General features: G+C 58.5%; 1 protein-coding gene across 2 annotated transcripts in view; it reads left to right on the top strand.

Moving 5' to 3' along the window:
* SLC9A3 (solute carrier family 9 member A3) overlaps window positions 1–14,163 on the top strand; it is a 49,748-nt gene extending 35,585 nt beyond the window's left edge. Inside the window, exons 5-17 of one of the 2 annotated variants that reach the window (XM_045848033.1) lie at window positions 312–489; window positions 1,192–1,412; window positions 2,453–2,655; window positions 3,205–3,294; window positions 3,419–3,489; window positions 4,366–4,495; window positions 6,965–7,080; window positions 7,801–7,930; window positions 8,262–8,438; window positions 8,702–8,774; window positions 9,029–9,142; window positions 9,445–9,688; window positions 11,001–14,163. In XM_045848033.1, coding sequence (XP_045703989.1) covers window positions 312–489; window positions 1,192–1,412; window positions 2,453–2,655; window positions 3,205–3,294; window positions 3,419–3,489; window positions 4,366–4,495; window positions 6,965–7,080; window positions 7,801–7,930; window positions 8,262–8,438; window positions 8,702–8,774; window positions 9,029–9,142; window positions 9,445–9,688; window positions 11,001–11,004 — 1,751 coding nt within the window. In that variant the 3' untranslated portion in view covers window positions 11,005–14,163. Of the gene's footprint in view, window positions 1–311; window positions 490–1,191; window positions 1,413–2,452; window positions 2,656–3,204; window positions 3,295–3,418; window positions 3,490–4,365; window positions 4,496–6,964; window positions 7,081–7,800; window positions 7,931–8,261; window positions 8,439–8,701; window positions 8,775–9,028; window positions 9,143–9,444; window positions 9,693–11,000 lie in introns of those variants that run through there. The other variant, XM_045848034.1, reaches the window with a different exon arrangement.
* The last annotated feature ends 1,610 nt before the right edge of the window (window positions 14,164–15,773 follow it).

Here is a 15,773-nt window from a genome sequence, read left to right as displayed (position 1 = left end):
GAGGGCCACTGGTCACAATGCTCTCTCTGATGTGGATGGGGAGCCGGGCCTCCTGTGGGCCACAGGTCCGCCCCCTCCCCAGCTTTCCACAGGGGGGCTGCAAGAGTCCAGGCCTCTCTTCCAGAGAATGGGCCTCTTATTTGCTGAGCTGTTGGCGCCTCTGTTGGGGGGGTTACCAGGCAACTGCCATGAGGAATGGCCTGAAAGGAAGGCCAGCCTGACCAGCCTGGCCCACGCCACATGGGTCAGGCCATGCTGAGGCCACAAAGGGCCATTCAGGAAGCCCAGCGTTGCGTCCTTGCCCCTTGCAGTGTCCTTCTTCGTGGTGAGCCTGGGGGGCACGCTGGTGGGGGTCTTGTTCGCCTTCCTGCTCTCGCTCGTGACCCGCTTCACCAAGCACGTGCGCATCATCGAGCCCGGCTTTGTGTTCGTCATCTCCTACCTGTCCTACCTCACCTCCGAGATGCTGTCCCTGTCGGCCATCCTGGCGTAAGTCCTCCCTGGCTCCCGCAGGCCCCCGAGCCCGGAGCACACCCTGGCGGCCCTGCTGAGCAGGGTGGGCTGTGGCGAGCAAGGGCTGTTGAAACAGGGGAGCGGGACCCACCCAGATGAGGGGGAGGCAGGGGTGGCGCCTGTGCTTCCCCAGCCCTGGAGGTGGCACAGCCTGTCACAGTCCCTTCTCCAGCCCACCGTCTGCCTGGCCCGCTTCCCAAGCTGGGTGGAACGTCACTGTGGGGGCGAAGAATTTGATCTGTTGAGCTTTTTAAACAGGGAGTTGGTGTTCTGCTGCAACCGTGCCCGCTGCAGGCCCACTCTGGGCCAGAGGGGAGGGGCTTGTGTTCCTGGCCCACCACACCCCGCCTCCCTCCCGTCCCGGCCTGCGCTGTGCTCCCGCTTCGAGCCAGCCCGCCTGGCTGGGGCAGAAACAGGCAGCCTGCTCTGTGGCTCAGGGTTCAGGTCCCAGAGGCTCATTATCAGATAGCAGTGATGTTGGCCTGGTCCCAGCTCAGGTCGCTGAACCCCAAGTAGGAACCCTGAGCTCATGGAGAGAAGGGCTGTCCAGTGAGTGGACATTTGTCCAGAACATAGAGGCCCCGAGATGTCTCCGGGGGACAGAGGTGCTGGGCCTTGGGAGTGGCCCCACAGGGTCCAGTGGGAGTGCCCCATGGCATGTTGTCACCCCTCACCCAGCATCACCTTCTGCGGCATCTGCTGTCAGAAGTACGTGAAGGCCAACATCTCGGAGCAGTCCTCCACCACCGTGCGCTACACCATGAAGATGCTGGCGAGCGGGGCCGAGACCATCATCTTCATGTTCCTGGGCATCTCGGCGGTGGACCCCCGGATCTGGCGGTGGAACACGGCCTTCGTGCTGCTGACACTGGTCTTCATCTCCGTGTACCGGGCCATTGGTGAGGGCACCGGGGTGGGCAGTGGGGGGTGACATGGACCGTGTGGGGATGGGGGAAATGGGGAACCTTGGGAGATGGTGGGGGGCAGTGGGGATAGAGCACAAGGGGGGATGATGAGGCTGGGGTGATGGGGGATGGGAGGCTACGGAGGATGATGGGGAGATGGCAGGAGGACAGTGGGGGGACAGTGGCAGGTTGACATAGGGACTGGGTGTGGGGAGTCTGTGGGGACCAGGGATTTGGCATTTGCCCCCAGCCCAGCGGAGGGGAGGTTCAGGAGCCCCTGGGGAGCTTCAGACGGACAGTCAATAGTCCTCAGTGAAGGCCCAGGCCTTCTCGTGGCCTCACCACAGTGATTTAAGGTAGGACAGCTGCAGGTCAGCATAGCAGGTTCCCAAACCCAGGGGAGCCCGGCTGGTTCCCCATGGACTCATTCGGGATGTGACAGAATGACTCAGGGACAGTGCAGTCACTGAGGAAATGGACCATGGCATGTGTGAGGCCAGAGCCCATTGCCGCCCCTCAGAACCTGTCACCATCCCTGGCGTGTGCTGTCTCAGGGACCTGTGTGGGGGCCCCAGGGGGCAAGAGGCTTCCAGTGATCACACCCACACCTCCCCCGGTCCTGGGGACTAAGGGCTCCAGGGAGCAGATGCCATGGTGGGGTAGGGCCAGGTGCTGGCCTTTGGTCCCAGAGCTGCCCGAGGCATCAGGAGGCAAGGCCTCGGCCAGCACAGCCTGAGCCCCACAGAGACCTGAGCCCAGCAGAGCTGCCCAGCAGCTGACACCTCGGACTTGGAGTGTTCAGAGTGTCCGCAGAGAGAGGCACAGTTCCAAAGTGGAACAAGGGACAGAGGTGAACAGGGCCATAACGTGGATTTGTCACCATCCCCTATGCTAGAGGCTGCTGTCACTTGTCACTGCCTTCCATCCTTAGAGGGAATTCCTAAGTGCCACCTTTCAAGGGCAGCGGCTGCCAGGGAGGGTAGCAGCAGGCGCAGGGCCCTCTGTGGCAGCTGAGCGCGGGCCTGGCCCCACAGGTGTTGTCCTGCAGACCTGGATCCTGAACCGGTACCGCATGGTGCAGCTGGAGATCATAGACCAGGTGGTCATGTCCTATGGCGGCCTGCGCGGGGCTGTGGCCTTTGCCCTGGTGGTCCTTCTGGATGAGGACAAGGTCAAGGAGAAGAAACTGTTTGTCAGCACCACCATCATCGTCATCTACTTCACTGTCATCTTCCAGGTAGCCTCTCTGCACTGGACTGGCCAGGCCTCTCTGTCCTCCTGACAGCCCTCCGTGGCCCGAGTCCGCTGGCCACAGCGGGCAGGCCACACCGTCGCCGCCGTGCTCTCCAGAGAGCCTTTCCGAGCTCCAGACCCTAATTAGATTCTATAATTTTAGTAACTAGGAGCTGTTTTGTAGGTTTTCATGTGGCCCCACAGGGGACGCAGCACAATTCAGCTTAAAAATATCCTTCCTGAGCTGTCACTGGTTGAGAGAGCCCCAGTTCATATTTTATCACCCCGATTGGCCTTGCTTCAGGCTCATCTGAGGAGCTGATTCGGGCCTTCAAGAGGTGCCAGGGGACCCGCAGGGCTGTTGTGGGGGATCCTCTCTGCAGGGTAGCCCACAAACCTGCCGGGTCCCTGGATAAGGGTGGCCCGCTCCACCCCCTGTGGGTGTGGGCGGGTCGGGTGTGGAATGGCACACCAGGGGCCCGGTGGGCCGGAGTGAGGTGCCTCGGGGCCTGCCCCGGCTGTTAAGGTCAGCATGCCCCCCTCCGTCTCCCAGGGCCTGACCATCAAGCCCCTGGTGCAGTGGCTGAAGGTGAAGAGGAGTGAGCACCGCGAGCCCAAACTCAACGAGAAGCTGCATGGCCGGGTAGGGGGGTGGGGGAGGGAGGGAGGTGGGAGGGGAGGGGAGAGGCTGGGGGGAAGGCAGGACCTGGGGAGGAGCATAGGGAGAGCCAGCAAGTGACACTGACCCTTCTGTCTGTTCTGGAAAGGCTTTTGACCACATCCTCTCGGCCATCGAGGACATATCAGGGCAAATCGGACACAATTATCTCAGAGACAAGTAAGTGGCCGGTGTGGCCCCTGACTGGATGAGAAGGGAACCTTGGGCGGTACTTTTGCCTCAGTTGTTCGTTTCTCTGCCTCCTCCTCTATCCAATGACTGACTGTAGACCTTCCGGATAAAGAGAACGCTGCCCCTCTGACCCCACAAAACTCTAATTACGAAGAACACTGCACTCAAAGGAGCCGAAATGTCCAGGTCCCCCTCCTCCCCCGCAACCCCTCCTCCCAGGTGTTTGGAGCCCCTCCTGCCTGGTGTTCCCCTCCCCCCGGGCACTGAGCCTCTTCTGGAAGTTCCCCTTCCAGCCTGGTCTAGCCCCTTCCCCTTCTGACCCAAACAACTGGTCCCTGTTCTGATCATGTTGGGTTTAAAAAACTACTTCTGGGCAGCTTGATTCTGTCTGAGTGTGAGAGCTGAGCGGGGCGGGGCAGTCTCCTCCTCTGACCCGTGCCTCCTGCAGGTGTGGCGCGCCCCACGCTATCCTCAGCCCCACCCTGTCCTCAGCCCACCTTTCTGGGGGGTGACATAGTCATTCTGAAAACTGTCTGCAATGTCAAATTAAATGAGAAAACAGAACGCACAATTTTATGTACATTCTTATAACCATTGTCATCAGATAGGAAGGTAGGAACAAAATACAGGGTTGTGAAACAGGCATGATTGTGGTTTATTGCTTTTCTTTTAACACTGGCCTCTGTGGTGGTTATAAATAGTACATAAAAACCAGTGAGAGAAAAGGGGGCCTTCTGTGTCCACCCAGCTCCGGGAGACTGTGCTTGGCGAGTCTGGGTCGTGGGTGGGGGTGCCCTGCCCTGTCGTCCCAGGGCCTCGCTCACAGCCCTCCAGCTGCTGACCTTGTCTGGTTCTGTCCCCCAGGTGGTCCAATTTTGACAGGAGATTCCTCAGCAAAATCCTTATGAGGAGGTCGGCCCAAAAGTCACGAGATCGAATTCTAAATGTTTTCCATGAGCTTAACTTGAAGGACGCCATCAGCTACGTGGCCGAGGTACGAGACACTGCACATGTTCCGTGTTGGAGGTGGGGCCTGACCCAGGACCCAGACATGGGGTGTGGCCAGCCCCTGGGTTCCTCTTCACCTAAGGCCACGGGGTGGGTGGGGAGGCAGCTGCAGGCAGCACCATGCTGTTCTTTTCTTTTCTTTACTTTTAGAGAGAGAGGAGGGAGGGAGAAAGGGAGAGAAACGTCAATGTGTGGTTGCCTCTCACACGCCCCCACTGGGGACCTGGCCCGAAACCCAGGCATGTGCCCTAGACTGGGAATTGAGCTGGCAACCCTTTGGTTTGCAGCCTGTGCTCAGTCCACTGAGCTACACTAGCCAGGGCACCATGCTATTCTTGATGGCCCACCTGCTAGTCTACATGAAGCCCATGAGTCCTCCAATACCCCAGGAAAGAAAGGGTCATGTCACAGCTCCCTCTCACCGGAGGCTGAGGCATAGAACCCTCCCCCATGACTCTGCAGGACACTATGGTGCTGGTGGATCTGACCTCTGAGGCTAGGTAGGGGGTTATGGGGCCATCATGGCTCCCAACACACATGCACACACGCTCATGCACACACATGTGCGCACACGCACACATGTCACACATGTACACATGTGTGCTCACCCATGCACACACAGGGGGAGACAGCAAGGATGTCTTCTCGAGTCCCATGGGGTGAGCATGGAACACACCCGGAGGCAGGCTGTGGTTCTGAAGTGGCCTCCTCAGCATGCCCTCATCCCTCCCGGGGAGCAGGACTCACCTGCGTTCAGAGACCCCGGCCTTCTCCGAGGAAATGAGTCCAACCCCAGGCCTCTACGGGAGCTCTCCACCCCTATGCATCCAGGGTGCAGCGTCGACGAGCAGGGCTCAGGGAGCATGTGGGTGGATAAGGGACAGGCCTGCTGTGTGGGCTTCATGGTGACACCCAGGATCTCTCTGTTTCTGACACTGCCTCCTAAGCAGCAGCTTCCAGCCACGCGCAGTTGGGTCACAGTCGGGCCATGGTGGGTCTCAGGTCTAACTCCAGCCCTCATGGGACATGCAGCACAGCTGGCCTCTTCCCCAGCAGCCACACACCTCCTGGCAGTGCTTTCGAGCTGTTCAGTGCACGCATGTGATCACCACATGGCCATCACACTGATCACCAGACCACCCCTGCCATATGCACGTCTCCACACATGCCCCAAGTCCCAAGCATGCCCCAAGTCCCTGGTGCCTTGCACAGGCCTGGGTCTAGGCAGGTCCTGAGCTTGCTTCTTTCCTGCCCCCAGTGCATGACCTGTAACGGTGACTTCCAGGCCGTCCCACATGGCCCTGCTGGGCACTGCTGCCCTCAGTGACACCCAATACTCACAGCAGCAGACTCACTTTCCACCCCTGACCAGGCCTCCTCTGAGGGGCTCTAACTAGGCAATCCCAGCCTTCCCTCTGAGCCCCCGGAACCTGCAGATGTCATGCCTTCCTTCTGTCCTTGCTCGTGCCAGCTGAGGTCTGCGCAGAGCCTGAGGAGCTGCGATTCTCAGCAAACCCTCTGGCCTCAACACAGAGGTGCAGTGAGGGGGCTGGGAGCGTCTGTTCAGAGGGAAAGTGACTGCTGCCTCCGCAGGGCTCCTCTACCCCACACGCGCCAGACACGCTGATACCCAGGTTGCTCAGAGGGACCTGTGCTCCTGGCGGAGGAGCTGGGGTACACGGGGAGATGAGGACAGGGCCCCTCAACCATCCACTGAGCCAGGGCCACGCCAACCCTGTTCCACGGAAACCCCAACCCACAGGCTCCAGACTCCCGGCTGCCATGTGGGTGACACAGGCTCCTGGCAAGGTCCCCAGCCTCACCTCTACCTGTGCTCCCCACATGCAGTGTCTCAACCCAGGACTGTGCCCGTGGGCTCCTCCCCTGGTGAGGCCTGTTCAGACGACACCAGGGTGTGGCCCGTGCACCTTGCCGTCTGCTCCCAGCAGGTCGGTCCCACCCAGCCATCCTCCCCAGCTGCAAGCCCCTCCCCTCAGGGGTGCCCCCAGCTCATGGCCCAGCCCCCACCAATAGGAACCAGGCTGTGACCTTTGTTCCTGTTGGGCTCTGCTCTGTGAGGTCTCAATCTGAAGGTACAATTCCAGAAGGCTCCCTCCATGGACCCCCAGTGGAGGCAGGGGTCACCTTCCTAACCCCGTCAGGCTTTACCGACACCCCCCCGCCCCACACGGTGCCCAGTGAGGTGCTGTGTCCTCCACACACCTTTGCAGTGTCACTTTCCTCTTCCATCACAAATGCTAACTCACTGCTTCATAGCCCAAGCAGGGCCTTGGCCGTGGCCTCTGAAATCTCGGCTCTCCTGGCGGAGAGGTGTCCTGGATCCAGGAACAGTGTGACGTGGCTCCAGAGCTTCGTGCTTCTCTGGGCTCTGTCCCAGTGCCCGGCCCGGCCCCGGTGCTCCCTGTCCTCGCTTACACAGGCTGTCCCCTCACAGGGAGAGCGCCGTGGGTCCCTGGCCTTCATCCGCTCCCCTAGCACTGACAACGTGGTCAACGTGGACTTCAGCACGCCGCGCCCGTCCACCGTGGAGGCCTCCGTCTCCTACCTGCTGTACGTGCCTGAGTTCACCCAGGCTTCTCCCTGGGAGAGGCCGCCCCTCACCAGGGCACCATGCCCCTGGAGGCTGCTGTTGGGGGGCTGGTATTCCCTGCCTGGCACCTCCCAGGCCCTCCTGATCACAGCCACACCAGGGACAGACACCAGCCATTGGGCACCTTGGGGCAACCGAGGGGTGTAAAAGAGGCAAGTGGAGGCCCCCAGCTTGAACACCATGGGGGGGGGGCACAGAGTGTGCGGAGGGGCATGGAAACAGGTAGGTGCCAGGTGTCCCCCTGCACAAATTCACCGCTATTATCCAGTCAGTGGGTTAACGTTGGCAGGGTGGAGGCAGGGGGTAGTCAGGAAAGCCAGGCAGCAGGTTTGGGGCCAGAGCCTCCTGCCTTGTCTGGGCCAGCTGCTTGGCTAAGGCTTGCAGGCAGCAGAAGGCTGTCCTTGGCCTTATCAGCCAGTGTCCGGATGCTGGGGAGAGGCAGTGGGCGTTCGGGCCCACAGCTGGGGCTTTAGCGTGGCTGTGGGAAATGCACACAGGTAAGGCCAGCCTTCAACGGGAGGCTTTGTGGGCGTTGGTCAGACCAAAACCCCCAGGAAGAGGACTCCCAGGACCAGCCTTCTAGACAGTGGCTGGTGCCCAGGCCAGAGGGCACAGGGACAGGAGAGCAGGGGGAGAGAGTGACAGAGCTCTCGGACACCACTCCACGTGGTCCCATGTAGGAGGGAGAACGTTAGTGCTGTGTGCCTGGACATGCAGTCCCTGGAGCAGAGGCGGAGGAGCATCCGCGACACGGAGGACATGGTCACTCACCACACGCTGCAGCAGTACCTATACAAGCCCCGGCAGGAGGTGAGCTCCCCAGGCAGTGGGGGCGCCTCCCCAGGACCCTCGGGATCCCTACCAGAGAGAGAGCCTTGGGTGGGGGCACAGGCCCCCCTTTCCTCTCCCTGGAATGCAGGGGGGAATCCTTGCCTTCAGGGAAGACGCCCCTCAGGCCGGAGGGTCCGGGCTCAGCCTACCTGCTGCTGGTCCTGGGGCTCCAGAGTCCTGTGCGTCTGTCTGGCCAGCGTCGCAGGGAGCCTGCCCCGGGGCTGCATGGGGGCGGTGATGTTGGGGTGCCTCCAGCCCTGCAGGTCACCACCAGCTGTGCCCGTCCCTGTTCCCTCTCCCCTTCCCTCAGTACAAACATCTCTATAGTCGACATGAGCTAACTCCAGAGGAAGACGAGAAGCAGGACAAGGAGATCTTCCACAGGACCATGAGGAAGCGCCTGGAGTCCTTCAAGTCGACCAAGCTGGGCATCAACCAGAACAAGAAGGCGTCCAAACTGTACAAGCGAGAGCGTGCCCAGAAGCGGGTGAGGGTGCTGAGCGAGGGGCCGTAGGGCAAGGGAGACCGGGGTTTGGGGGTGGGGGATACAGCGTGAAAGCAGGTGTGGAGGGTTAAGGTCACCAGGGGACCATGCTGGTCAGTGATCCAAGGCGCCCCCTTCAGGGACAGGCCTGCACAGGGAGGGGATCTGGGCTGCGGACCAGTGGGGTCTCCCAAGGACCATCTGCCAGTAGGGACTCTGTGGCTGCCTTATTTTTACCTGTAACTGTTTTTTTCCCTGTTTTTCAGAGAAACAGCAGCATTCCCAATGGCAAACTGCCAATGGAGAGCCCCATACACAATTTCACCATTAAGGAAAAAGGTACCAACTGGGGCCACAGGAGAAACGCTTGTCAGCAGGAAGTCAGGGGCACGGGCAGAAGGCGAGGCAGGGTGCAGAGGGCCGTCCTCAGAGGGAGACTCTTCGCCCAGCACCCAGGACGCTGCACTGCAGGCTGCTGCCCTGCCTGTCGGCGTGGCGGTGACGGCAGCCCCCAGGGCGTGCTAGGAGCACTGGGCCAGGCCCTTCTGTGTGCCCAGCCCATTTCCCCTGTGCTGTCCTTCCTCTGTCACCAGATTTGGAACTTTCAGACCCGGAGGAGACCCCCAACTACGATGCTGAAGAGATGAGCGGGGGGATCGAGTTCCTGGCGAATGTCACAAGAGACACAGCAACAGACTCCCCCTCAGGTGAGGGGAGAGGGTGGCCTTCTGCTGCCTCAGAAGCAAATGCAGTCGTTGGACAGGGCCAGTGGGACCGGGGAGGTCTCTGCTCTGAGAGAAGGGAGCTGTCACCTGTCCTGCCTGTGGTGTGGGGAAGGAGAGCATGGGGTGGAGGGCCTGAAGCCCCACAGAGACATGTCCCTGACCTTCTAGGTGACCTCCAGGTGATGGCCGCAGGAAGCACTGGTATCTGAACCCTGGGTACCACCCTCCATCTTGCCATTCTGGGTATACCTGGGAAGCTGATCAGCCACTGCCCTTTCTCCTAGGAATTGACAACCCTGTGTTCTCCCCGGATGAGGACCCGAGCATCCTGTCCAGGGTGCCACCCTGGCAGTCTCCCGGGGAGACAGTGGTGCCCTCCCAGAGGGCCCGTGTGCAGATCCCCCAATCTCCGGGCAACTTCCACCGCCTGGCTCCCTTCCGCCTCAGCAGCAAGTCTGTGGACTCCTTCCTGATGGCCGAGGGCCCCAAGGAGCAGCCCCACACCACTCTGCCTGAGTCCACGCACATGTAACTGGCTCCTCACCCCTCCCGAGTCCCTAACACCTGCTCTCTCCTCAGCTCCTCTCCCCAGGCATCTGCCTCTCTCTTGGCCCTGGACCTGAACCTCTGCAGACTTTCTCCACCAGCTGCTCTTCCTCTTGCTAAGCCTGTTCCCACAAGCCTCTTGTTCTGTTGAACCTTTCTTAGGAGACTATCCGAGCCTCTGCTTCTTCAGCTGGGATGTCAGGATTGAGCTGTTTGGGGACTTGACTGTTTTAGCTTACTGGTTAGAATTTACTCTTAGATTGTCAGTTTGATCACTAACTACTCTTAAGTTTTTAACCCATGCAGCAAGCCCATGAATCTCAGTTATGAGCTCAGAGATGACTGGGCATGGGCTGGGCTGGGGTGCTATGTGGACAGGGAACATCTATTTATCTCCCCCAAGGCCTGGGGCCCCCAGAGAAAGAATACATGACAGAAGTGAGTCCAGGAGAGAAGCAGCTGTTTCTTTTCACCCTCATCCAGAGAGGAGCGCCCCCTGAAAGGGCGTGCTGGTGGGCGTGCCCTCCTCGATCAGGACTGGAAGGGAGAAGGCACGAAGAGGGTGGTGGGTGAGGGTGGAGGGTAAAGGACCAGGCTGCCTTTCAGTAGGTGCTGCAGTGGTGATATTGCTGGGTCCCAGAAGGTGCTGTCCCCACTTAGCCTTCTGCAGGGAAGGGAGATCCCTTGGGCAGGGTTTTGGGCTTGGCACGTTTACCTTGAGTGTTTGTGGGAACACGGGAGGAAATGGAAAACAAGACTTCCCCCAGCACAGGTGGGGCAGACTCGCTTATGGGGGTTTCACCTGTTTTTCTCTCCTGTGCACACTTGGAGAGGGGTGGTTATCAGTCCACCTGGGAGGACTTGGTCCAGGGTGGCGAAGTGGTTTCTTGGTACGCGAGCTGGCCTTTCTCCGGACGTTTCTGGGACTAGAAGTGGTGGTGCACAGTGAAGCGTCTTGCACAGTCCCACTTGGCAGAGAGTTTGTGGGCAGGACTCCGCGGTGCTTCTATGCCCCTGTCTCCTCCTGGCTTCCTCCCTCCTGCGGTCTTCTTGAACATCCTGGATCTCAGTGCTGGGCTCTGTACGGTGGTGGGCAGAAGGGGGCACATGTGGAAGGTCTGTGGAGTCAAGGTCTTACCTGACCCTGTCACTGGGGACTTTGGTGGTCACACAGCCAGGGTGTGGCCTGCAAGTGTCCCAGAACAAGGCAGGTGGTGGGGGTGGGCCCCAGGCTGGGTCTGTAGGGGTTCTCCTTGCCCTCAGGAGCCCGGGATCACGCTGGTTTCTCCTGCAGGTGACACGGGCTCTGATGCTCCGCTGACCGGACGCACGTCCCCGCGCGAGGTAGTGCCTGCTGCTGAGAAGCCTCCACGCCTGTTCGCCCCACCCCTGCCCAACCCGGCCCCGGCAATTGCATCCCCGGCCCAGCCCACTGCCCAGAACCCGGGGCCCGCTGCACCGCCAGACCTCGAACTGGGGGCGGGCCCTATGTCAGAGGCGGGGCCTGCGCCGGAGGCGGGGCCTACGCAGGGGGCGGGATTGGAGCGCCGGGGACTGCCGGGCGCGCACGCGCGCTCGGCGGCGGCGCGCCGTGTGCACAGCCGACGCTCGTTCCAGCGGCCCCGCGCTCGCCGCCGCCCAGCACTGCTCAAGCTCGCGTCGCTGCAACCGTCGTTCCACGCGCCGCCGCATGCACTAGAGCAAGAGGAGACGCCCCTGTGACCGATGCGACCTCCCAGGTGTCCCCTCCTTGGCCTTGACCCGGGGTCTTCCCGCCGAGGCCTGGGGCAGCCTTGGGCGCCACTCCCCCCTCATCCAGAGTCTGGGTGTGGGATCAGCAGCAGGAGGACCAAATGTCTGCAAGGCCCAAACCTCGAAATTGCGTGGCGCCACCTGCAGAGTGCAGGGGAGCCCCTGTGGAATGAGAAGTGGACAGTGGCCAAGCCTCCAGCTTCTGGGAGATCTGAACAGGTGCCCTTGTAAGGAGACTGCCTCCTGGGTCCTTCTGTGCACCTGTCCTGGTTTTGAACTGAGTTGGCACTTAGTACTCTTCCCGCTGTCACCCCTGACTCAGGGACTGGAAGGGCCCTGGGACTCCAGAGGCCATGCTCCGTGTTTGAGTTCTTGTCACTTTTAATGTTCCTTCTCTCTCTCATCAGCACTGTCAGGGAAACTGAGACTCAAGAAAAATGATTTTTTCCCACACGGTACCAACCTAATTTCAGGCCCAGGCTGGCCTCTCTCAGGGCCCCAGGAGGTCAGAAGCCCTGGCTCCAGGAGCAATTCATAGGCCTAGGGGTTGGGGCTGTGGTCATCCAACGCCTGGGTGATACCATGTCCACTAACCAATTCTGTGAACCACCTGCCACCTCATGGACTAAGTACAATTGCAGAAACATCTGTTCGCTCATCCTTTTTGTGTTGAGACTTTTAAAGCCCAGCACTTGTCTGGTCTGGTCTCAGTGCCGCAGCCTCTGGGTACCAGGTGCTGCTCCATACTCAAAACACCTGCTCTCTGGCCTGAGCTGCTCCACCTGCCACTGGCAGATAGCCCAGGCTGGGTTAGAGCTTGCACTGGCTGCATGGGCGTCCCCCCACAGCTCCAGCTAAGCTAAGTGGGGCCTTCATTTAGCAAACAACTCGTTTAGAAATACAATCAGTCCTTAAGTGGACCTGGGCCCTCCCGACCACAGCAGAGGGAAGCTGTGGAAGTTCTGCCCTTGGGAGCTGCTTTTTTAAGGAGAACTAAGGGGTCTTGGGGGGAGGCTCAGACTCTGGTAAGACCCCTGGCCCTGTACTGAGGACGCTGTAGCACAGACGGCCTGTTACCTCCTTCAGGGCCTCAGAGATGTGGCCTTAGAGCTCCCCCATCCCCACCAAGACCCTTGTCTGGCTATCCTGCGGGGAGCAGTTAGCGAGGGACCTGCTAACTTAGCAGTTGCCGAGTCGGCCTTCATCTGCCCACCCATTCCTCAGAGGGAAGGTTTTGTGTGAAGTCGAGGTAGTGAAGGAGTAAAGGGACAGTGGACTTCAGGACACTCCTAGAGGCTTTTCTAAAGAAGCCAGGCTCTGCTCTGCTCAGGAAAGGAGACTTCATGCTGGGCTCAAGTTGTCACAGCCTCCACGGGTGAGGATTACTAGCAGTTTATAGTGTTTTCATGGTGCACATTGAGTCCCTGATGGAAAAGTCTCTGCAGTTTGCTGTTCGTGGCTTTGCTGTTGAGAAAAACAAGTGACAACAAAAGGAACATTCAGTGTGGTGTTTGTTCACCAACATAGCGAAGGCTCTTTATCCCGAGGGGAGCAGAGCTGCTCATTATTTGAATAATTAGCTCAGCCATCACAAGTAAAGGAGAGCTGGTTTTCAGTAGTTGCTCCCCACACTTTGCAATCATTTTAATCAACTCTGTCAGCACAAGATGCAGCCACAATCTGCACAACAGAACCTGTCCGGTAGTGACCTCAGGCCAGCCGTCACTGAGCCACAGCCACCAACAGCAACTAGGAAGGTAATGCTCTGTCCACTCCCCGCAGGAGTGGTTCCTCCAGAGCAGGCTGGGTCCAGGAGCAGGTGGTCGTCCGGGGTCCACAGCCCAGTCAGTCTGGCACCTCCAGCCGCCTTAACAACTCCCCTGGACCACTGGACCCAGACCCAATTTCCGGATGCAGTGCCAGAGGCTGAGTCCGGTAAAGCAGCTCAGGGGCAGCTGCTGGATGCCCTACTACCCCACTCGACACTCAACTTCCCAGTGGTGAATCCACTTGGCAAACATCTGGACAAACCCTTCGGCCCTGTGTTTCTGTGATGGATGGGCAGATCTGTTTGTTGAACTGCACAGTCTAAGCACAGCCATAATGGAACTGAAGTTCCAGACACGAGACCTCACAGAACCCCAAGCCCCACATTTCAGTGATCGAGAGACAACTCCACCTGTGACACAGTGTTATAAACCCTGGTACTGTGGATACATTTCATAAATGAGAATCCTAGCTGTTCTTGTCACTGTAAAACAGAATGTAAACAATGTCTTATGAATGTATTTCCTTAGGAAAACTGTTGTAAAATTTTTTATTAGGAAAGAATTCCTATTTATTTAATACTGAACTTTGGCCTACTTTGTGGTAGATGATAAAGCACACAAATTTAGGAGTCACTGTTTCTCACTTCTTAAAAATAATTTTGTCACAGTGCTCATGTACTGTGTACTATTGATCTATTGTGAAAGGAGATTTTTAAAGCAAGAATTTCATTGAAATTGGAATTGAAGTATATTATAATGAGTGGTGAAATTGTGAATTTGGTGAAAATGATCTTAGCCGGACTTTGTGTAACCCTAATCACAATCCATGTGCCTTAAAGGGCCCCCCAATGTGCTGTTGGCAGTGTCCAGGCAGGGGGCCCATCGTAGACCCTGCCACAACTGCCTGATCAAATCTATTAAAAACATTTCAAGGCATGTCTGGGTGCAAACTTTTATCAGCGAGAAATCACACCAAGGAGAATGTAAGGAGCAGTCTCCTGAAGGCAGACATTACTCTGGCTCTGGAATTAACATGGACATGTGTGTGTACACAACTGTGTACACATGTGCAAGGGGGGTCCTTCTGGATGGTATGAGGTGGCTGGACACAGCTGTGAGCACAGGCTGGGTCCTCGGAACTGGTTCCTCCCCAGCAGAGACAGGTGGACACTGCCACTACTTGCTTAGACTTGTCATTGCACACAGGGGCCAGGCCCAAGGATGGGAGCAGCATTCACCCAGTCTAAGGGCGGGGGTGGGGGTGGGGGTGAAGCAGCTGAAACATCAAGGCGGGTGAGCCTGGGGCCGAAACAAGGGCGGCACGGCACAACGGTGTCCACAGCCCAGTGCACAAGGAGGGCCTCTGCAGGGTTAAGATAAGACTAGTTGGGGAGGCACAAATGGGGGTGGGCCCAAGAGATGGAGCCATGTGCCTGCCTCTAAATGTCCCAATGGACCCACCTCCCAGGTGTGTCCCATCCTCCAGGATGGGACCCAGACGCCCCAGGTGGAGCCACACAGGGAAGCCTAGGCAATCATCTCCAGCAGGTCATCCTTGAGGTCTTGGTGTCACAGAGACACACCTTTAATAGTTAAAATTTAGATGTCTTTTATAAAAAGAAAATAGTGCATCAATGTCAAGTCCATAGATACCATTCATGAGGAGTCCAACCCATTTCAGTTGATAGAAAGGAGCTTCCTGGGGCTGTCATAGGAATCACCATGAACTGGTGGCTTAAAGACAATACACCTTCACGGCCAGGAGTCAGAAATCGGGGTGTGGACAGGGGTCCACTCCCTCTGCGCCCCGTAGGGTCCTCCCAGCTCCGCACTCGCTGCCATTCCTAGGCTTATAGAAGCATCACCCCAACCCTGTCTTCACCTGGTGCCACCTCTTAAGGACACTAAGTCAGTTCAGGGCCCCCACCTCCCCTCTCCAAGGCTGGTTACCAGAAGGAGCCATGTTCTGGCCTCTCCTTGCTCTGTGTCCCATGTCTGTGCCCAGGTGGCACCTGCTGTTCGGTACCATCCTGGCTAAGGCATGCACTACACAGGAGGGTGAGGCAGAGCAGCTTGGTGTTGCCCACCAGGAACGATCAGTTTCCTCTGGATAGAAACCCTCACAGAAACTGAATGAGTCAAGGAAATTTCCTAAAGATGTTTGTTCTTTTTCCTGAACAACACGTGTTTTTACAGAGAATGACCCCGACACTCAGTGAGTAGACAGTGGGCCCAATGAGATGGGATGCAGCTGGCCCCTGGTACAGGCTGCCTGTCCTGTTAAAACCAGGGCACTTTACCTGGGTGCTGCTGGCCTCTTGCCAGGTAGCCTGTACCTAACCCTACCCTGGGTGTGGGCGTGCATACCCACCCACTGCCCACTCGCCGAGACATGACCTCCACTGTGGACCAACCGCCCATGCCTCCCAGCACATCCTGGCCCACATCCTGCCCCAATGTGTGTGCCACTGTCGGACCGTGCTGATGCTGGCACCCAGCTCGGGCAGCTGATGCTTAGCTGTGACTGCTGTATCCCTGAAGTGGAC

The sequence above is a fragment of the Phyllostomus hastatus genome, unplaced genomic scaffold, assembly GCF_019186645.2.
Source record: "Phyllostomus hastatus isolate PE091 unplaced genomic scaffold, TTU_PhHast_1.1 phas_contig_58, whole genome shotgun sequence".
Lineage (NCBI taxonomy): Eukaryota > Metazoa > Chordata > Mammalia > Chiroptera > Phyllostomidae > Phyllostomus > Phyllostomus hastatus.
This window is presented reverse-complemented; position numbering and strand designations above follow the sequence as displayed.